This window comes from Corvus hawaiiensis, chromosome 4 (genome assembly GCF_020740725.1).
Source record: "Corvus hawaiiensis isolate bCorHaw1 chromosome 4, bCorHaw1.pri.cur, whole genome shotgun sequence".
Classification (NCBI taxonomy): Eukaryota; Metazoa; Chordata; class Aves; order Passeriformes; family Corvidae; genus Corvus; species Corvus hawaiiensis.
In genome coordinates this window covers 486,251-508,859 of record NC_063216.1, presented here as the reverse complement: position 1 = coordinate 508,859, position 22,609 = coordinate 486,251, and the positions used below count along the sequence as shown (strand labels likewise).

Here is a 22,609-nt window from a genome sequence, read left to right as displayed (position 1 = left end):
TTTTTGTGTCTGTGGTGGGTTACTGGGATATGCAGAATGTCAGAGAGGTACTGGAAAATATCTGGATCACTGTTATGAACTGGAGCATTTCAGTTGGCTGTAGATTTGCAGCTCTGAGTTAATTTAGTTCATTACTGGCTTCTTCAGCTGTTGTTCATGCATAGATAATTTCAGAAAGCAAGTTTTCCTGGAAATGTTAAAGATAAGTTGAAATTCAGGAATGGCTTCATTTTAAAAGACTTTTCTAGAACTTTTGTGTAAATATGAGGAAAAATAATGACCAATAATATTATTGTTTTATTTAAGTGTAATTCTGTGTGATTATAGGAGAAACCAGAATTAACAAAATTACTTCTGACTGTCACAGGCTTCTCAATTTACCTCAGCCTCCCAAGCAAACCGTAAATTTCACTCCATTAACAAAATGGTTTTGCCTTGAGGTTTCTAAAAGTGTGTGAAACATTAAGCTTGAAATTTAGTAAAGAAATGCAATGCAAAACTGCACTGCTGTAAAAATGATTAGTCTTACAGTAATAGAAATTAAATTATAATGCATTTGTGTTTTAAACTGCTTGTCAGTGAAACTGTAGAAGGAATGGAGGCAGTGGAAATGTGGCCAATGTTTCTGAGGAAGCAACTCATGTGCTGTTATGATCATTGCTTGCAGGCAAATGGTCTTGTTTTTTATTCTGTATACATACAGATGTAAGCAGTGCTAGTTCTGTATGTGAATTACTGGTCTCAAACCAACTGAAGTCACGTGTAATAACTGGACTGAGTTGGAAGGTAAATTCACTTTTTCCTCTTTTTATAGTAGTCTCTCTTCCCTTCAGGGTTTTGTGAGAGTTCTGAGCTCCAACACTCCTTTGTGCCTGGGATCTGTTAGGATGGGTTTTATTTCTGGCCAGACCTGTATTTTACAGCAGAGTACAAGTCTGGTGAGAGTTAACTTTTCAGTTTGTTCTGATGGTAGGTTTTGTATTTTTTCCAGCACATCATAAATCTTAACTGTTGGACTCTTCCTGTCCAGGACAGTATGTGATTTACATTTGCTAGTAAATTAAAAATCACATTAAATAGCTGAAGTAATAAGAATAAGTAAGTGCTTTGTTATTAAAGGACTAGTTTTTCAGGAAACAAAATCTAATTTCAGGATTCTGTCAGTTTTCATGGAACCTTTTAACATTTGGTTGGTTTAAATGATTCTTGCTTTATGCAAGCTGGTGAGAGCAGCTCAAAACCCGTAACTTTTTATTTATGCGTTTCAGATTGTTGCCAGCAAAGGAGGCTTTGAAGTAGTCACCAAAGAGAAGAAATGGTCTAAAGTGGCGAGTCGGCTTGGCTACCTGCCAGGAAAAGGCACGGGGTCATTACTCAAGTCTCACTATGAACGGATCTTATATCCCTACGAGCTCTTCCAGTCCGGGGTCAGCCTCATGGTGAGACGCTTGTCTTTCATGCTATGAGGAGGGGACCCAAAAGGCACACAGAGTGCTGTGTTACTCCAGGTGAAACTAGGACATAGGGTCAGTGCTGTTAGAAGCTCCAGCTGTGCCAACAAAGCTAGAACCACCCTTGTAGTTATCTGTGACAGAATGGTGCTAGAAGTTGTAACATGACCTTGTGGAGTTATTTTCTGGTATTTCTTTGTAGGACTGAAGTCAACTGTGTTGGGAAGGAAAACAAGGCAAAAGATGGAAATTGGAAATTAATTGGAAATGTGTATTTTTCTCTTGATAACCTGGTAGTTGGGATTCAGTTTTCTTATTTGAAGGGTGCATGAATTAATTTGCCTCTTTTTCAGGTGGTGTGTGTAGTGCTGTGTGATTTCACTCGTCCTGTTTCTTAGCAAACAGAATGATTCGCAGGCTGTGGAATGATTAGCGCTGCGTGACCAACACAGTGTCCTGTGCTCTGTTTCTCTAGGGCATCCAAAAACCTAACTTGGATCTTAAGGAAAAGGTGGAGGCTGAGGACCTCAGCTCAGATGCCCAGGCTTCCCCAAAGCAGGCTTCAAGGATGAATGTTATGCTGAAGAGAACCAGGCGTGTCAAATCCCAGGTACTCCTGTTAATCAGCTCTTACAGACAGAGAACACTTACTTCTCCCACCAGTGCAGCAGCCTTTGGCTGTGGGAGCCTGCTCAAAAGCAACCACCAGGAAGCAGTCTTCATTTAAGTAAGGCCCAGAGAAGGTTGCCACTCTGAGACCTGGTTTAATACATCAGAGGCACTGTTTGTGTCAAAACTTCTAAAAGCTGCTTTTTGTTTTCTGACAGGTGGCCTAAGTACCTTGGTAACGAATATATCTGTGAAAACTAGACAGATAGAAAGCTGTTTGTGTATTGATGTTAAAGCTTCTGCTTGTGCAAAGTCCTAGAACTTCTAAAAAACCTCTTAAAATATGCCTCTTAATTACATAAATGCAAACACATGTAGGTAATTGTTAATTGTGGAATTGTGTGTGGGACTAACTATCTCCAGCCGGGCAGGCAAGTTTTCTGAAGAAGTGAAACAGGTGTGTGAGATCATCAGTGATGGCTGGAGCTATGTAGGAGTTCTACAGATTTTCTGCTGAAAAGCAGTTTCCTTCCTTCTGAATTACTGGTGTTATAGGAATTTCTGGTATTCTAGTAGGTGATATTAAATCCTGGAAGGAACCCCCGAGAAAATCTTGATTCAGACTGAATCACCACCATTTTAAATGCTGTCTTACTAGAAATAATTGTAGGGTATTGCCCTGATGGCTCTGTTGCACTATTTAAATCAGGCCCTTTTGACAGAGGTACTCCTTGCAGGCAGCATCCTGAGGCTTTTCACATGAAGTCTGGTAGCTCCCTGCTGGCTCACCAGCAGAGCGTGGGTGAAGGCTGGATTTATATGCAACCAACTTCCTACTTGCTTCATACCATTCTAGACTTAGCTCCAGCACTACAAAGTTTTTTCAAATGCTCTTCAGCTGCTTTTTTTTTTTCAATCTTTCTTGTCACTGAGATATTTGAGTATCCTTTATAAATTTTTACCTTCTTCTCTGGTGACTTAGACTGAATTGTCTTTTTCAGTATGTTTTCTCAGCTTGCCAAAGCTGACTTGATGTTACTTATCACAGCCATATTGCAGTGCATCACACAAGCAGTCCCAGGCTTGTTGATCTTCCCAGATCTCTCAGAGTATTGGTAGTGAGCTATCCAGAAAACCTGAGAATGCTGCATGAACTGCGGCAGTCATTTGTCATGTGGAATTCCTCTTTGGATTTGAGTGACTCCTATGGCAAAGTGCCAGTATGTCCTTTTTCTCACACGTGGTGTAAAAGTGTCACTATGTTACTAAGATCCTGTGGGATGTTTTTTCCTGCTGATTTCAGTAGAGTAATGGTACTTGTCATTTCTCCATGTCGGAAAGATGATTCTTTGGTGATCCTGGCACTGTAAAGCTGCTTCACTTTGTTTAAAGGGCCTGCAGTTCAGAAATAAGAGATTATTTTATTTAGATCGTCTGCAATATATATATATATATATTTAAATGCCTTTTATTAGGCTTGTAGCCAAGTTATCTTTTAAGCTTTACAGTTATTAAAATGGCTGAAATAAGTTCTCGAATACAGGAAAAACTCATCCTGCTTTTACAGACAGGAGAAGCAGGTTTTGGCTGTGTTGAAAGCTGTGTATAACTATCTTCAGTCATCCCTGGAGCAGCATTTAGAGACAGATTTTCCCTTAGTAGCCAGAAACGGTAGCAGTGTAAATAAATAAGTATGTGAGAACATGGAGACATTGTTCCAGATTTCAGTGCACTTCTTTATTGTAGACAGGACTCTTGTTTAATTGTCTGAAATACATACCTGGAATTGTACCAGAGGTTGTCTAAACAGTCTTTAGAGAGCTGGTGATATGCAAGTACTGTAAAAACCTGCTAAATAAATGTCATTCTGCTCTAGCAGAAACGTCCGAATGATTTGTATGTAGTGTGCCGAGTAGTCCAATGCCTGGTTAGTGAGCATGGATAATTCCACGGACCTCTGCATCTCTGTAGATCTTTTCCAAGTGCTGAAAGTAGTTTCCAAAAATCCTCTGCATCTTCTTGAAGATAACTTACCTTAGAATGGGTAATGAATAAGAAAGTGTAAATATATCAATCAGAAATTACCGAAATAGAGAAACATCCTCAGCAGCAGAAGGGGGTGACAGACTTTGAAAAAGCAGATTTTGGGATTTTAGGAGAATGTGAAAAATGAAAGCAGATAGGGAATAGGTGTTCTCCTCTGTGAAGAGTAGCTTGAGAATCTTTGGCTACTATAATCAAATGTCAGTTGAAAACATTGTCTCTGAATAGGAGGAGAATAATTAGATGGTGAGAGATTCTGTTCAGAAAATAAACTTAATGCTTTATTCTCTCTTTTCTCTGAAAAAAGCTTTCACAAATAAAAGCTGGAGAAAGGCAGCTGAATTCCTAAAGGCTTGTAAAGAAAATTACAATAAAAAGTAAATTAATTCAGATTAGGAAAAGAGAATATCCTTAAGGAAAGCTTAAATTTAAGAGAATACTTTCTTAGAAAAGGGTAGTGTATCTTCATAGAGGATCTGTTGGGGTGTATTTTAGCTGACAAGGGATTTGTCTAATGGGCTTATGTCATGGTGATTTCTGGTAAAGAAATGCAGTACTGGAACAAAAAGTGCTGTCTTTTCAAAGGATATTAACTTAATGTCCAGGGAATTTTCTTAAAAACAATTCTAAGTAGTATATCTGCTTTCAGATTTCTCTTACTGGTTTGGTTGCTTGCAGAATAATAAAACAAGCTTCAGTTTTTTTGGCTTGAAAGATTTCCTTCCATGGGAATAACTGTGAAATAAAATAGTGAAACAAAAGAACTCTGGGAGATGCTGACAAATGCCCCAAACATGTAAATATTTTCGTTGTTGGTTGTACCATTGTAGTCTTGCGCATTGGGGCTGGAGGAGTGTCGATGCAAATGTGTCAGAGTTGATGAGGGGTGAGACAAGAGAATAGTGAGTGAATCCAGTGTAATGGAATCATGGAAAAGCCCTTGGGTTGTACTTCCAGTTGAGAAGGTAAAAGAAACAAAGTCTGTATCCTTCAGGACAAAGAGGAGATAAGAATAGAATCACAGTGTAATCAAGTTCGTTTCACTTATGTGGAGAAAGTATAATGCAAAAGTGAGCTGGAGTTTTGTGCTCTTAGCAGTGAGAAAATGGCAAGGAGTGCACGAGTGCTGCGGCTTCCATGCACTCACAGTTTTGAGTTTGGGGTTTTTTACAGCCTTAAAGAACACAGCAGAAAATCTGCTCAGTGGGGCTTCTGAATGCTCTTGGTATTTACACCTTTGAGCATCAATATCCTGTCAGAGTTCATGAGGTTACACAGGGATCTGATTTTTAAAATCATTCCTCTTTCAATGTGCAAACTGTTCTTTTTCAAAACTCTGTAGCTGTTTCCACCTGAACATGAATGGATTTCCTCCACTAAGGTTTAGAGGTATCCAGGTAAATCTGGGCAATGGAGTTATGAAAATATATTTAGGTAATGTATTTTTAAACTAAGCTGTAAAACTTTGTTACTGCTGTTGTTAATGATTGACTTTGAGTAAATATGATAGTAAAATAATTTTCTGTATGTCATTGAGAAAACTATCTTAGGTCACAATAGTAGGAGATTGTTAATAGGCGTTGTTGAAATGATGTCTATGCTGAAATATGTGGGTTGATTCTGTCAGGTTCTATTAGCTGAGAGAATGGTTGAGTTGGTAAGGAATTTCAAATGGAAAATGAAGGACTAGGAAGTCTCTGAGTGTGTTTCCTTATGGCTCGTTAGCCAAAAAGTGAGGAATTGATGAGGAAAAATTTGCACAGTGGGCTTATGAAGCTGGTCACATCTAAAGTGAAAATAATTTAATAGCACTATATAAATATTCAAAATTAGAATATTAGCAGTAATTAGGTTGGAAAGATGCCTGTTAGCATAATGCATACCCAGCTCAGTGGAAACACGGACTCTAAATATCACCAAAAATTCCTTAGAGTAATAATGCGTAGGAAACCATATCTTCAAATGTCTTCTGAAAGCAGGAAAAACAACTGATTTAGGCAGAAAAAAAAGCATCCTTTTTTTATGTTTATTGCAAATGTATTGGAATTTATGTTGAACACTATTTTAAAAGAAGTTTTTTAGGGTTTTTTAAAATAATTGATTGAAAACTTTGAAGGCATGTCACCCCAAGGGACAGGCTTGAGATATCAGGCTGTAACTTTGAAAAATAGCAGAGGAAGTACCATCAGGAAGTTACTTGAAGAATAACTTCTTTAAAATTACATGCCTGCCTTCAAAATGGATAGGCTTGCTGAGATCTTTTAAGATCAGTGAATTTCAGGAGGAAGTTTTTGAACAGTGAGGATTTAATGGCCTTCTATACCACATCAGAGAGATTTTTCAAAGTATAAGGAGGCAACATAAAGAAAAATGCCAGGGTGATTGTGTTGCAGATGAAAGCAGAATATTTTCTTCTTTTTGTTCTTGTTAGATTAATGGCCGTGATGTGAGAAAATGAGGTAGGTCAGTAATGGGAAACAGAATGAAGTTCATTTGAGCAGAACGCTTCGGGAAACATCGCTGGCAGGGGCATGGAGCTGTCACCAAATGGGTCTTTTTACCTCTGATTTTGAGCTTGCAACATGAGTAGCTGTGATCTGAGTTGTACTCACAACATTTCATCACAAATAAGCCCAGAAGCAGCCAAGCTTAAGGAAGCTGGTTGGAACTCATTAGTGTTGTGTGGATGTTTCTACTCAAGGAAGCACATAAGGAAATCTTGTTGAAACATCATTAAAATCCAGGCACTTGACTGAATCATAGTGATTTTGGAAAAAGTTGCTCTGGCATTCTTATTTTTTGCAAAATGAGAAACCCAGTTCTTTTATTTGGTGTAAAGGTGACTTCTTATAGTTGATTTGTAATATTAGATAGGAAATAATTTTGAAAATTTGGGACAAAAGTTCTGTCTCTTACTCCATTTGCCTTAGGAACAGAAGATGGTATTTTTTCAGTCCTGCTTCTTTTGATGAGTAAATATTGTGGGAGAGTGGAATAGAAACAAATTGTGAAGAAACCTGGAGGGGAAATACTGGTGGTTTGTGCTGATGTGGTCTTGTTTTTATTTTTAGGCAGAGGCAGGAGAAATGAGTAGAAACACTGAACTAAAGAAACTGCAGATCTTTGGAGCTGGACCCAAGATGATGGGACTGGCATTGGGAGCAAAGGATAAAGAGGGTAATTAAATCTTGGGCTCTTTGCTTTGTAGTGAGACTGTCAAATCTTCTGAGTGTCTCTAGAGACAGTATTAAGAAGAAAGCAAATCAAAACTGGAAAAAGAAAGCTACGTGTTCTAGGGTTTTATTCACGGGAGATTTACAGAGATTTACTGAATTTCATTACTCTGCTTCATATAACTTGGCAGAGTTTCAGCTCTTTATGTGTTATATAGTAACAATAACAATTAAGCAGCTGTTCCATGAACTGAGTGACTGAAAGGGAAAGCAGGATTTAAAAATACTGAAACTGATCCTGCCAGCAAAGTGCACAACTTAGGAGTGTAATTCACTGTGTTTCATGAGGCCATTGGGATCATCTGTGAGGATGAGCAAACTACATTTTTGCTAATCCCTGTTGATTTTAGATTGGCCAGGTATAACGTGACACTTTTGCTTTCTTGGGACTATTAAATAGTTTCTGATCTGAAAGGCAGGGTGCCAGGCTGAGTATCTGTGGTGTTTTTACAAGTTAAGTCTATCTTGATGTGATATTAATAGCATTTAACTTCATTTTACTTCAAGATGAGGTGACGCGAAGGCGCAAGGGAACCAGATCAGAAGCATTTGGAATGCAGATGAGGCAGCGCAAAGGAACTCTTTCTGTCAACTTCGTAAGTTTGGTGCCTTTGCTGTGATTTCTCATAGAAAAGACTTGGTTGATTTACTAAGATTTTTCTTTTTCCCCTAAAAGAACCCCCACCCCTCCAACAGATGAATGAGTGCATGCTGCAGCAGGTGATAGTGTTACAGGAAGAAAGAACAGTATTTTGAAAAACAATCTGTGCTCTAGGCTTTTGTTCGAATCTTTTGGGCAGGAAGGCTGTTTCAGTGTGAAGCTTTTTGCTCATCATACTTGCCATGTGCTTGAATTCCTTCAGTGGTTCAGTTTTTGTTTGAGCTCCCCTTAGCAGGACAGCTATAATACTGCTTCTTTTCCTTAGAAGACATTCTGAGGTGCTCCAGTACTTCAGGGGTTTGTTCTTAGCAATTCCACATTTTGTGTCTTTTGTATTTTGAATTTGAATAGGAAAAATAAAATGTTCAGTGCTCTGATGTTTGTCCATGGAAAAGCAATGTATAGTTGTTCTTCATGTCTTTCATAGCATGTGGCTTCCTAGTTTTAAAGTGTCATAACTTAACGTGTGTACGTAGCCATGAACGAAGATCCGCGCTCTTATTGTCTAAAGAATTAGACTCTTCACTTAGAATTCAGTGGTTCTTTTTTCTCTTAGCCTGAGAACACTTACAAAAGCTTATTTTAAATTTCAGCCATGGAAGGCCAAGGCAACCTAAAGACTCTAGTGATCACATTTTTATGTGGGGGGAAGGAAAAGTGGGAGAAGTTGGATATTTAAAAACCAGATCACTGTGCCATTGCATATAAGTTAGGATTTGTGTGACTTGAATTTTTTCAGTTGTGCTACTGCTTCTGAGTATATGGTTTTCCTAGGCCATATACATTTGATAATTTTAACTATGCTTAAATTTTAAAATATTTTGTCTTGTCTCTTGTTTTTTTGGGTTTTTTTTTTTTTTTTTTTAATGGAGAGCTATTATTTGCTTACTGTTTTCATTTAACCAGTATTTATAAGAGAAAATGAAAATGCTGTAACAACAGAACTGTTGTTTTGTTGTTTTGGAACTGTATTGCTGTAACTAATCTTTTGAAGTTCTGTGACTTAGTACTATTTGGTTCCACGCTTTTTTTTTTTTTTTTAAATACTTGGATAAGGAAAGCAGTCCTAAATGCACTGGTGATGCACTTACCTCATATAACTTCTGTGTGAAAAATACTGTGGTGCAGTTTTGTGTATTTCTCCATCATTTATTTATCTTTTTGTAGAGTGGTAACTATGAAATTGATTTTATTTGGTGAATTACTAACTGGGAGATAAAATACACCTTTTTATCTCCTCTCCCCTTGATGCATATAGTTATACATCATCATAGTCTTACACTGTTTTATTACATGGCTAGCAGGACTTTTTTGTGGTTATTGCATAATCACAGGTCTGCTGCTTGTGAATATCTCTTTCAGTGCAGTTTTTGTATTTGGCAAATCATCACTTATGCTAGCATAGAGGTTGCATATGTTAATAGGAATTTAGAGAGAAGAAGGTATTACCAGGGAGAGGTAGCTAGTGAGTACCATAAAAGTGTCTCCTCTTGGGATTGCCATTTTCATGCATTGTTAAGTTTTGGGAAGAGGACCTTGTGGTGCCTGCTAAGATACCCTCCCTCCCTTCTATGTGCTTGCAACAAAAGCAGCTGGTTTGGTGTTTTGGACAGACATGATATTCCATGAGGGTGAGTGCATGGATTTTTTTTTAAAAAGGGGAAAATGATACATCCCTGGGTAGAACTGCATTATTTTTTAAAATTGTTTCTTAAGAAACCTGAGCAGTCTCCTTAAGTATATTATTGCACAGCTAGGAGGTTGCATACTTAACTAGGCTGGTGTAACTGGAGATGGGCTTGTCATTAAGTATTTAATCCACCTGAGCCTAATCAGCTGAAAAGCACATGTTTTTGTGACATCTTGATTAAATTAACAGACCCCACCAAAAGCAGCCCCACCTCTTCTGGTGTTATTTTGAGCTGTGTGAAGGAAATACAGCCTGAGTTGCCAGGGGCCAGTGGGAGTAGTAGCAGAATTTGGAGCAGGTGTCATTCATGAAGTTCATGCTGTTAGTAAACATTTATACGTAACTTTTTACCGATGATAAGGTAATACCCAGGTTTTTTTCATTTAGATTGTTACAGTTCTTCAGTATTATATTAAATGTTTATATTAATTAAAGTTCTTTGCACAATACAGGAAGCAACAGCAAAGAAAATTTGAAACCTCTTCATGTGGTTTTCTCTCTGGCCCCAGAGAATGTGTCTCAGTCAGTGTTGTTCTTGTTGAGAGACTATCTCAAACAACTTTCAAAAATTGTTTGCTATTGTATTGGCATTAATACTTCTCTTATCATTTGGAGTTTTTATCCTTTGCTTTGGAAAAAATGAGAAAAGTTGGTAGCTTTACATGTGGTTTCCTTCGCTTCCTCATGAATTTTTAGATTGAAATCTGTAGGTTTGTGGATTTTGTTACCTCTTTTTCATTGCAAAGATATCACTGTACTGTTGCAAGTGATGATGTGTGTATTTCTGAAATACTGTTTTGAGATTTTCCTTAGCCATGCAGTCTTTGTAGAGATTTAGTTTAAATTGTTTTCCACGATAAGAGGGCTGAAGAGAGGGAGTTCTAAAAAACTGTAACCTACTCTTTGCTTTAGAATAACATAAATGAGATGCTACTCGAGTTAAATAGCAAAAGATGGTCCAGCTGACCTGGATAGTTATTTTGCAGCACCCAAAGTCCCCCTGCCCCCACATAGTGCTGCTTTGGGAATGAAACATAATCTGTGATTTCAAGTGCATCTCAAAAACCAGGGGAGATTGTTAATGTTCATATATTGGACTTGGGGATATCATCCTTTGTTCCTTAGCTTAAGTAAGGCAGGCTCTGGGTGAGAAACTTCTTGTAACTTTTTTTCTTCTTTTTTTTCCCCTCACAGGTTGATCTCTATGTTTGCTTATTTTGTGGTAGAGGGAATAATGAGGATAAACTGCTACTGTGTGATGGATGTGATGACAGCTATCACACTTTTTGCTTGATTCCTCCTCTTCCTGATGTACCCAAGGGTGACTGGAGATGTCCAAAGTGCGTGGCTGAGGTACAGTTCAAGAACTACTCCAGCTTTGTACGTGCACCTCTGTACCTGGAAAGATCAGAAGAAGAGCAGTTCAGCGATCCATCTGTGTAGAATGCATAGTTTGTTTTGATGAGCCATGAATCTTGGTTGATGATTCATAGAGAGAGAAACATTCCTTCTAGAGCTTGGGCACAGCCTTCGTTACGTGACAGCTAAAACTTTGACCTTGGTATATTAAGAGCTGAAACGCAATTTGATTATGTGGTAGTGGGAAATTAGGGTGAGAACTAGGGTTATAGTGGATGTTTCCACATAATGATGACACATTTTGTAAACTATGAAGTAAACTATGAAATTTAGGTATAACAGGGAGCTTTGATTATTGGAAAGATGTTACAGCATTGTTCAGAATAGCTTGTAGCAGAAAGTGAAAGAACTAGTTTCAAATTTTGTTGTAGCTATTTTAGATTTGGTTTAGTCTAAAAAAGGGAACTGCTCAAGCTCTGAAAGTGGAAGCTAGTTGAATTTCATTACTCAAGGAGGAAGAGCTACCCAGTTCCAAGAGATGATTGATTACCAGACAGCAAACATCACTTGATTGGCTTGGTATTTTTCTTAAGGAAACAAATTTTGCAAGCTCAGAAAGTTGGTAGATGCAAGATTCAGAGGAAGAAGCTTACTGTTTGTAACTCTGTAATTATGAGGCTGGCTTTCACTCTGTGAAACAGGCTGTGTTTTTTCCAGAAGGAGCAGTTGTGCACACGTTTATCTGCCCATTTCCCCCCCATGCCCTTCCGAAGTGTCAGCTCCTGCTGCTTCCTTTGTGGTGGTGGATGGAGAGTTGTGCAGCCACAGGAGGTGAATCAGCTTGCTGCTCTAACCCTTCACTGAGAGATGAGGTGGTCAGATGAATTCGGGCAAATGCTGCTTAAAGAGAGGTGGAAATTCATAGGAAAGGGAGAAGATGAAACCTTCCCATTGGGCTGCTGCTGACAGAGTGGATGAACCTAATTCTTTAGTTTCTCTTGAGAAGGAGCAATAAAGAAGTATTAGCAAACTGCAGCAATATAATATGGAGTTAATTTAGAGGCTGTGGTAGTAAATAGAGTGTCTGCAACAGTTTAAGAATGTGGAAACTCAAATCAAATTTCACTGTTGCTAGTAAAAACAGGGATAGATTGTTACCGAACAAAAATACATAGGCAGGGACAAACCCAGGAAAGATAAGGTGCCAGTAAGTTTTTACTGGTAAATGATACAGAAAACACTTGAAAAGTTTCAGAAATATGCTGAGAGTAAGAGGTGGAAGGAGAAAGCTCATAGCTCTAATACGTACTGGAGAGTAAACAGGTAACAGCAGAAAGATGTTTGAAGTATTCACTGGTACTTTTTGCCTCAGTTTTTACTTTAGATGTTAATTTTGCACAGATGCTTAATGTAATTTTACGGCAGGGTACTGGAACAGAAGCTGGGAAGAATAGGGTAAGGGCTGTTTATATGTATTTAGGTCAACACTGTTTGACAGTGTTCACAGATGTTGCAGATCCTCTGTCGCAGGCTCCATTTAAGAACCTCTTTGATACATGTTGGGAGTAGTCTAAGGATAGTTCCTCTTGAAAAAAAGAGAAACTACTGATGAATTCCTTTCCAGTCCTGTTTATGACTGAAAAGCTGTTGTACATCATATTTGTGTTCTGATATGCTTGTATATGTAAACATGGTGTCAGTTTCGAAGGTGCTGAGAAGGACACATTGGAAATGAGTGGGGAGAGGAGCTGAAATGCACACCAGTATGTTTTGCCTTTTCGGGATGAATGGGGATAGAACAGTGAAAGACTTGGAGGTTTTCTGTCAGATGGGCCATGTCTGTTGTTGGCTGTGTTGCCTTGTTCTAATTTCCTTTCTCCTCTTCCCTCTTACATATTTTCACAGTGTCAAATCTTTTTATGATTTGCTGACTTGTTAAGACTGAAACTCCTGGGGGTTTGTTCCTGTGCAGTTATTCTGCAGGTGCTTGAATCCAGTGTGTCTACAGAAATGTCCTCTGGCTGCCTAAGCATCTTGTGCATAGTCTTGCTCTGTGGCTGGCAGCAGTAGCCGATGAAATGTAGCTTTGGACAGGAAAGCAGAAGTGTGGAGCACTGGGGTACAGTGTTAGATTAGCTTCTGTGCCATTAATTCTGCTCTGTTTCCGTTGTGGTATGGCTGCCTCGGCTGCGAAAGCTCTCAAAACTGGTAGCTTATTGTGCTGGCTAAGGACTCAGATGGACACTAGGGCTTTTTTGCTAAAAATGTAACTGTGTCAGAGTCTGCTGCAGGAAACAGTATTTCTGTGTTCTATCTCCTAGGAATGCAACAAACCCCGTGAGGCCTTCGGATTTGAACAAGCTGTCAGGGAATATACTCTCCAGAGCTTTGGTGAAATGGCTGATAACTTCAAGTCTGATTATTTCAACATGCCGGTCCATGTGAGTTTCAGCTTTTGTTGGGATTCCTTGTAAGGGAAAAAGAGAAGAGGCTTCAGCTGATCCTGGATTTTTGCTAAGACATCTTAGCCTTGTTTAAAGAGGCACCATAAGCTTCAAACATGGAAACAAATAATTTAGCTTGCTGGCATCTGGTCTCATTTCAACTTCGTTTCACCCTTTTCCTCCAGTGGACAGACAGCTTTATTGCTTGTTAGAGTTTACTGTGTTGGGCATAGTCTAGTTAAAGTTCTTACCCTTTTTGATAAACTGAATTAAGTATCTTGATCTTGTGTGGCAAAGGGGCCCTTCTCCTGCCCTTCCTATGCCTTTTGTCTTGGTTTAGTTTGTCCAGAGGATAAATCTTTGTTTTCCTTCCTCTTACAGTATTTTCTTGTAGAAAAGTCAGACTGAATCTGGTTGATAATCACAGGGATTTTGTGTTTTTTGTTCTGCATCACAGCAGCATTTTTAAAACTAGCATTTCTGCTTTGGTGCAGTGCCACTATCCTGTGGACTGCATGCAGCACCAAGGTCTTCCTGCTCTCATGGTTCTTTGGTAATTTATGGGCATTCTTGCTAAAGCCTCTACCTTTTAAGGACTCCAATTTATGATACAACTTTGGGACATAGAACAAAGCTTATTTTAAGAATATTCTTCATAAATAAATACATAAATGTAATAATGATGATGAGTTATACGAATATCAAACTCCTGAACACAATTTTGTATCTGAATTTCCTTACTTTTGTTTAGAGATCCTGGTCATTATCCTCTGAAATAGTTTGGAATTTGCATGCTGGTTTGTTCTCTTTGCTGCTTGATTTCTGTTGGCTGTCTCTTCTTCCCCTTTTTTGCTGTACTTCTGGTGATTCCATCTTTTTTGTCTGTTCCTTCCCTCATGATGTGGTATCCTATTTCTGAAACATTCCAGACACTACGGAGGAATACAGACCAAACTATGACTTTGGAGAGATGGAGGGGAGAGGGGGAGTCGCCTTTGGTGTATGAAAATTCATGGAGAGTTAACAGTGATTTATTGCTTGAATGATAATTTTTGTTATCTACACATACCATAACATCTCTTCTGCTTTCAGATGGTTCCCACTGAGCTGGTAGAGAAAGAATTCTGGCGATTAGTGAGCAGCATAGAAGAAGATGTTATTGTGGAATATGGGGCCGACATCTCATCCAAGGACTTTGGGAGTGGCTTCCCAGTGAAGGATGGCCGACGAAAGCTGATGCCAGAGGAGGAGGTGAGGAAAAGGATATGCAAACTGACCCCATTCTTTGTTCTGCATGAGATTTCACATTAAGAATTTAGGTCAGAAATCAGTGCGGATTTTTTCATGAAGAAATTGTTTCAGGCTTTTGCATGTACTAAACATTCCTTTTGAGCGGGGCATTAATCTGATATTTGAGGTTCTTTTACGGATCTGGTTGCTGATAATCAAGGTTTGTTTCATGGTTTAAGTCACTCCTGTTTTCTATCACTTAATCTTAGCAGGCAAAGATGTGCAAGTTGTTACAGTTTGTCTGAATATGAGGAGACTCTTTAAAAATAATCTTTCTTTCTTGTTTCAAACCTTTTCATTATAGAGTTAGCTACAGAAACATGATTCTGTCCTCCTTAGTAGGTTCTTAATGGGTGAAACAAACTAATTTGATTTAGCTTGTTTCTCTGTGCATACCATAAGAATGAAAAGATGTAGATACAGTGTTCAGTTATAAACAATTTTATAAAGAACATCTGGTAAGTATATTACCTATTTTCCCTCAGACCTTACTGTAGCAAAGCAATTTTCTTGCTGCTTGTATGCTTAAATTCAGATATAATAAAGGTGTGGTTTCCTGATTACACAGCCCCAAATCAATTTATACTGCTCACTGGAAGAGGTAATCCTGCTCACTGTTGCCTTCCACCCATTCCTGCACCTTCCTGTGTGTACCTTTGTTGGCTGTGCAGTGGTTGTGTAGCTGCTTTATGAGTCAGCACTCATTGTTTAGCTATTTGTATGAAGGTAGTCACTTAAAAAATTTCTTAACCAGATCACTTAAGTCTTCTGACTCACTGCAATGTGTTTGTAGTGTCAGAGCAAAGGAAACGGCAGCAGTGTTTGGCTGAGCTGAGGGCCTGACCGGTCCTTTCAGCAGCTATGGGATATATCTAAAATGCCAGTCGATCTCTGCTTATAGCTTTTGTAAAAGTGGAAAGTAAATTAATGTTAAAGCACAGTAGTGGGCTTTCAAGGTTGCCTGGATTATAATTTTTTGCACAAATTGTGTGTATTTGAAAGTAAAGGTGAGAGTGCTTAACAGGTGATGTTGTCCTCTCAAAAATGAGCACGTAGGAATTTCTTGCCTTGAGAAAGCTTTCTAAAGTAATCTGTAAAGTAGATCAATGTAAACTACAGCGTGGTAAAATGAGTGTTAGAATAGCTGAAATAATAACATGAGATTCACTGCATTGTTTACAAGTTAAAATTGTCCTATATTATTGAAGACTTCTAGCTTTAGTTCTTCTGCTGGTGTTGCTGGTATTTTGTTTCACCAGGAAAGCATGAAACCTGCAGTCTTGTGATGGGGAAGAAATCAAAACCTAACTGTTTTAAGCCTTGATCCAAAGAAGATGGGCTACATTGAAATATTAGGACTGGTATTAAAATCTTGGTGTGATTATTTGATGACTAAGGTATTTAAGGAATTATTTCTGGTTTTGATGTTTCATTGTTGCAGGAAATACCCCACTATCTTCTATAGAAATGGATAGGCTGATGTTTTCATCTGTAATTTCCTTTTCTGGACTTGGTGTCATTATGTTCTTCTGATTTGTTCAGATTTTCTCCTCCTTTTGGCAGGATTATGCTCTCTCTGGTTGGAACTTGAACAACATGCCCATTCTAGAACAGTCAGTCCTTGCTCACATCAATGCAGACATCTCTGGCATGAAGGTTCCCTGGCTGTACGTAGGGATGTGCTTCTCCTCGTTTTGCTGGCATATTGAAGACCACTGGAGCTATTCCATCAACTACCTGCACTGGTATGGGCTGTCCTTTGTGCATCTCCCTTACGCTGCCCTGTTTGCTTTAGGAAAATTTTAGTTCTGCTTGAAAGTGCCTCTGCACACTGAGGACATTTGTAAACAAAAAGCTAAATGTGATGAGTGGTCCATATTCTCAGCTGTGGCTCGTTGAAAGTGAATACAGATACTTTTTAAAGCACATTACAGCTTTTCATTAACTGATGAAATATTCTTCTGTGGCCAGCGTTCCAGTGTCACTGTAAAATCATGCTTTACAGGGTCCCATCTTTTTTAAAAAAGATTTTTTGTTTAGAACTGAGTTTGAGTTCACTGGTTCACTGCTTTATGATTTAAACTTGGGATGTGTCTGTGCTGGAAGTGGAGTCTGCTGTCTCATGGCTTATAGAGGCATCAGAGCTGACTGTTCAGCAGCAGATCCACGTATACACGGAAATACTCGTAAAGAGAAATTTGGAGGTAATTCTGCCTTTTGGAACAGTCCTGGAACTGTTGTGGTGTTCAGCTTTTGTGTTTGAAGAGAAGACTCGTGCCAGATTAACTATGGGCATTGCAGTCTTCCCAGTCCATCAGACTCTGTTGCAGTGAGTGGAGCAGGCGGAGGACAGGGGGAGCTGTGGGAATCGTCAGGAAGTTTGCTGGACACCTGGGAGAGATGAGCTGCTGGCGTTCAGGCCGTAGTTGCGCCTCTGCGGAGGAGCAGGTTTGCTGGCGAGCTCTGATCCGCGGGCTCAGCAGGGCCGCTGGTTTCCTGCCGGCGCTGCGGGGCCGGGCGCTGCCAGCAGGCGGCGCTGCAGCCCGCGGGAACGCCGCTCTGCGCGCTGCGGGAGCGCATCCGCGGAGCCGCGGGACGCCAAGTCCGGACTGAAATGCCTTCTGAAAACGCATCCCAGCACTGCAGATGCTGGGTCATCATCGTTTATCTTGGTTAAGAAAGGACTGGGATAGTGCTTGAGTAATGATTTGTTTAGTTTTGGTCTTGTTAATATTTTTGTGACCTTGTACTTAACTAATCCCTGTTATTTGGCATTTTTCATCTTAATAGTCCAGTGGATCACAGGTTTTTAGTAATTAGTTGTGAGTATTAGAAAGATTGCATGTGTTTTACTCCCATGGCTGGTACACTGTTCTGTTGGTTTTAGGAATATGACTCCTCCAAGCCTAACTGAGTGGAGGAATACCATGAGCTCTCTTAAACTGTAGCTGTGACAGCCAAGCTTTTATTTATTAAACTTAATTCCTTCTTTCTGAAGGAAAATAATTGCCCATTTTACCCCTCTGGAGCATGGTAAGTGACAATTATGTTCCATGTTAGGCTTGTCAAGGTAAATCTACTGTCAGGTACGTTGAGAATTGTGTTGGACTGTAACTGCTTTTTCAGATTAGAATAGTATGTCCTGGAGAAGATGCTTGTTGATTTAAAGACACTTTTTTAATCTAGATGTGAAGTGGCTTATGAGGACAGTGCTGCTGGCTGTGAGGTGTGCTTTGCAGCTGGGTGGTGCCATCAGTTCCCTCTCATTGTGTTCCTTCCTGTGCTTGTGTTTTGGTAGGGGAGAGCCGAAGACATGGTATGGTGTGCCCTCTCATGCAGCAGAGCAGCTGGAAGATGTGATGAAGGAATTGGCTCCTGAGCTGTTTGAATCCCAGCCTGATCTCCTGCACCAGCTGGTCACTATTATGAACCCCAATGTGCTGATGGAACATGGCGTACCAGTGAGTAGCACACAAGCATTTCTTACATAAGTACTTCTGTGTGCTCTCTTTCTTTCCTTCTCTGCCAGATTTGTATAACAATGGTTTGGCATAACTCTGAAGAATTTGTATGGTGGGCATTTGCATATTCATTACTTACAGGGTGTTTTTTAAAGCTGTTTTCTAGACTCTTCCCTAGACTAACCAGGAAATAGAAGTGAGTGTGCCAAGCTTCCTACATAAAATACTTTCTAGAGCAAGCGTACACTGTGTATTACACTTAATTTTTAATAAAAAAAAATCTTGTAACAGCAAGTTTGTATGAAATGCCTTTAAAAGCTTTTGACAGTAAAATCCTTGTCTTATGTTCAGTAGAAATCTCAGCATTACAAAATGGTTTTCTGACCAGACATAATTGACTGCAGTTCCCTAAGCAGCAGTCACTGTCATTTGCTTTTGTCTCAGGATAAATTGCTTCCCTGGCAAATACCCCAGCAAAGCAAACCATAAACTTTTTTCCAGAAGCTTTTGTGCTTTGTGGTACAATGGATTAAATGATGATAGAGAAACATCCCTTTTGGGATTCGTAAAGACAATTTCCAACTGTTGGCTTATATATTCAGCTTTTTTTGAATAAGGCTGTAAATTGAGTATTCACGTTAAGAAGGCAGAAACAATCCTTACCACTGTTGGGTTAGCTGTGTTGCCTGTAGTGTTCTGTGGGTACAGAAAGTGGTGTTCAAACATCTTGCTCTTTTGTGTCTTAAGCTGTTGCACGTTACATATTTTTTCTTTCCTTTATCCTTCCTTTATTAGGTTTTCAGGACCAATCAGTGTGCTGGCGAGTTTGTTGTGACCTTTCCTCGTGCTTATCACTCTGGATTTAACCAGGGATATAACTTTGCTGAAGCTGTGAACTTCTGCACTGCTGACTGGGTCTGTTCTTTTGTATATATTTGCTATGTCTCTGGTCAGTGACCTTTGAAAGTGATATGCTAGTAGCTTAACTACCTGAGTAGTTTTTTCAGTTAAATAGTGTATTTTATGTTTATAGTTCTTGGGACAGCAGTTAGAAACTGAGGGAAGTTTCCATTATACAAAGTAATTTTGGTGAGCACATAATTTTAGGCAACTTCAGACTGAAACTTTGGTGCATGTTCTTCCTTTTTAATTGCTGATTAACCAAAAAGTGGCATCTCACGGTACCTTTAGCTAGTATTTCTGTGATGCCGCTTTCTGAATTTGTTACAGGTCTGTGTCCTGTCTTGAAGTGCTGTTGTCATTTGAGTGTTGGAGATGGGCTTATGACAGTCTTCATTCCTCCTTTGTGGCAGCTCATTGTGCCTTTTAATCATGTTAGGGCTGTTCTAATAGCTGTGCCACACCAGTGCATAGCTCACGTGGATTGCTCAGGAAATTGTCAAAGGAGTGTTCTGTTACTATCCAGGGTTTACAGTTGGAAGTTATGATCTCATCTCTAGTTTATCTATCTCTAGCTTTGTTTTTTAAACTACAAATGGAAATTTTAGCCCTTTTTCAGAGGCGTATATTCACTTACCAGAAAAATTGTCTGCAGGACTGGCAGTGTGTTAGTGCTCTTTTTTTTTTCTCCGGTGCTCATGATGTAATATGTGTGTAACCTCTGTGAAAAACTGCTAAACTTGCGCCAGCCACATGAAATTTCCTTTGCTTATGCAAAATGTAACCAGAAATATGCGTGGCAAATCCATTTAGCTGCTTTTTGCTTTAAAAGGCACAAAATGAGTGATACCAGTTTTGGTTAACTAGGAATCTTATGCTTGGACATCGACATTCCACACAGTAATATCCACAGGGCAATGTTTTCACCTTGGTGTAGACCAGATGACTTCTTTTTGGTGCCAGTTTCTTGCCACTGGAAGTAAAAAGAGCTTAGGACTACTCTTAAACTTTTGTCTGTAAGTTAGGTGTGTAAGGTTATGGAAGATGCCTCTCCCCAGCATTGATACCCTCTTTCTCCTCATCTGTGACATGATTTAAGGTTGTTACAAATTTCTCTGTCCCATCAAATACAACTCTTAGTCTCAGTCTTTTCCCAGTTTTTGACAAAGGAAGGAAAATGGAAGCTAAGAGATGATTTTTTCCCAGGATGATGATGGTGTGGTTTTCTGTAGCTTCCCATTGGACGTCAGTGTGTGAGCCACTACCGAAGGCTGGGACGTCACTGTGTTTTCTCCCACGAAGAGCTGATCTTCAAGATGGCTGCAGATCCAGAGTGCCTGGATGTTGGGTTGGCTGCCATGGTCTGCAAGGAGATGACTCTGTTGATAGAGGAAGAGACACGGCTGAGGGAGTCTGTTGTGCAGATGGTGAGTAATAAGAGACAACCCTTTGCTTGCAAAAGAACTTTTTCTTCCCTCTTCCCCTGCTTGCATTAGAATTTTTGAGCAAGTGGCTAATTTTTTTTGTCAGGGAGTGTTGATGTCTGAAGAAGAGGTGTTTGAACTGGTTCCAGATGATGAACGTCAGTGCACAGCTTGCAGAACCACGTGCTTCTTGTCAGCTCTTACATGTTCCTGTAATCCCGAGCGCCTGGTGTGCTTATACCATCCCTCTGATTTATGTCCCTGTCCCATGCAGAAGAAGTGTCTGAGGTACACAGGATTTTTTTTTGTCTACTTTTCTTCCATATCTAATAGGTTGCTGTAGACCAGTGGCCAAATACATTTGGTCACACTCCTCTTCCTCTCTTCCTTAAGGAGTATTTTTATCCTCTTTGTTTCTTGGTTCTCAGGCAAACAGGTATTGTATGTGTTCTGTTTTTCTGGCCTTGTTGTAGCTGGAAAACCTCAATATTAGCAATACCCTGACTTTCATGTGGGCATTAATACTTTCTCTGTCTTCTCTTTCCACACCTTCAGGTACCGCTATCCACTAGAAGACCTTCCTTCTTTGTTGTATGGAGTGAAAGTGAGGGCACAGTCTTACGACACTTGGGTCAGTAGAGTTACAGAGGCTCTGTCTGCCAATCTCAACCACAAGAAAGGTCAGACTTCTGTCATTCTTAATAGGATGTCCTGAAACTCCTACATTTGTTCTTTGCTCTCATTGAATGAGAGAAATACTGTGTTTTGGGTATTGGAAAAAAGAAATGAGCTAATGCAAGAGTATAATGCAAATTACCATTGTGTATTTCAAATTGAACTACCCTGTTGGAACCTTGATTGAAGGCCTTTGAAGCAATCTAAAATCTCTCTTGTTTTCACATACAAATTATTTATGTACTCTTATTACAGATGTGATTGAGCTGAGAGTAATGTTGGAGGATGCTGAAGACAGGAAATACCCGGAGAATGATCTTTTCCGCAGGCTCCGAGATGCTGTGAAAGAAGCAGAGACCTGTGCTTCAGTAGCTCAGCTCCTTCTGAGCAAAAAGCAAAAACACAGGTAGGATAGGCATTTTTTTCAGTGCCTTCCATCTGTCTCTTTGTTACTTTGTTGAACTTGGAAGAGTTAAGAACCCTGTGTGCAAACTTCGTTCAGTGTTTCCTTTCCTTAGTGCTGTGACTCATGAAGAGGTAGGGAGGGGAGGAGGCAGATACAGTGGCACAAAGGGCCAGAGAAGTGGACTTAGTTGGAGTGTCAGCTGACTTATGTACTGAAATGTGAAATCCTTTGGAGAAGTTGTGTTTGATTGCTGATGAAGTATTTCACTGAACGTGTGGGGGAGTTGTAGGGAAAGACAGCTAGAGGTAAAAATGTAAGGAAAGTTTGGACTTTGGGTGTTTGTGACAAAAGGATCTGGGGGAGCACAGCAGTACAGAGAGCAAGAACAGTCCACAGCTTGAGCCAATCTGTTACTTCTTGGGAAGGACCGTGGGAGGCAGTGATGTGTGGCTGAAAAGTAGTGGCTTGCCTCAGTGACTTGGGGCAGTGTAACTCCCTTGGTTCTCTCTGTTGCCTGTGGCTGCCTCAGTGTTACTCTGTCCCCTGGCCCTGCCTCAGCAGTGTGCTGGATGTGGGCCTTGTTCTGCTCTCATGAGCTTTCAGGAGCACGTTCTTTCCTCTCTCCTGTATGTTTTGTGCACTGAATAAAAGTCCCCTAGAAAATAATTCGATGAGGTGACCATAAGTCTTGTGGCAGCAGTTGTATGGTAAATTTATGTAGCCTGCAGTTCCTCTGTTGATAAGATTTGGTTTAATAGTTGGTTGTATTTCTTGTGTGTGTGGTTTTTGTGTATTACGTAAGACTTTCTGAGAGAGTTAAAAATACTAAAATGTTAGTTGCACCACAGATCCAAGTGTAACAATCTTCCAACTGGAAAGCTAATACACAATAGAGAAGCTTTTTTTCTGTATTTGGAGGCTAAAGAAGGCTCTCCTGTTTGTTTTTTATTGGTTGTAGGACCC

At 39.6% G+C, this 22,609-nt stretch overlaps 1 protein-coding gene across 3 annotated transcripts in view; it reads left to right on the top strand.

The window, feature by feature from the left end:
* Window positions 1–22,609, top strand: part of KDM5A (lysine demethylase 5A) — a 47,978-nt gene that overhangs the window by 4,177 nt on the left and 21,192 nt on the right. For 2 of the 3 annotated variants that reach the window (XM_048300278.1, XM_048300277.1), the window contains exons 4-17: window positions 1,269–1,439; window positions 1,927–2,061; window positions 7,175–7,280; window positions 7,844–7,932; window positions 10,882–11,040; window positions 13,368–13,487; window positions 14,583–14,741; window positions 16,344–16,525; window positions 18,079–18,241; window positions 19,037–19,156; window positions 20,374–20,568; window positions 20,672–20,853; window positions 21,121–21,245; window positions 21,496–21,646. In XM_048300278.1, coding sequence (XP_048156235.1) covers window positions 1,269–1,439; window positions 1,927–2,061; window positions 7,175–7,280; window positions 7,844–7,932; window positions 10,882–11,040; window positions 13,368–13,487; window positions 14,583–14,741; window positions 16,344–16,525; window positions 18,079–18,241; window positions 19,037–19,156; window positions 20,374–20,568; window positions 20,672–20,853; window positions 21,121–21,245; window positions 21,496–21,646 — 2,057 coding nt within the window. The remainder of the gene's footprint in view (window positions 1–1,268; window positions 1,440–1,926; window positions 2,062–7,174; window positions 7,281–7,843; window positions 7,933–10,881; window positions 11,041–13,367; window positions 13,488–14,582; window positions 14,742–16,343; window positions 16,526–18,078; window positions 18,242–19,036; window positions 19,157–20,373; window positions 20,569–20,671; window positions 20,854–21,120; window positions 21,246–21,495; window positions 21,647–22,609) is intronic. The other variant, XM_048300279.1, reaches the window with a different exon arrangement.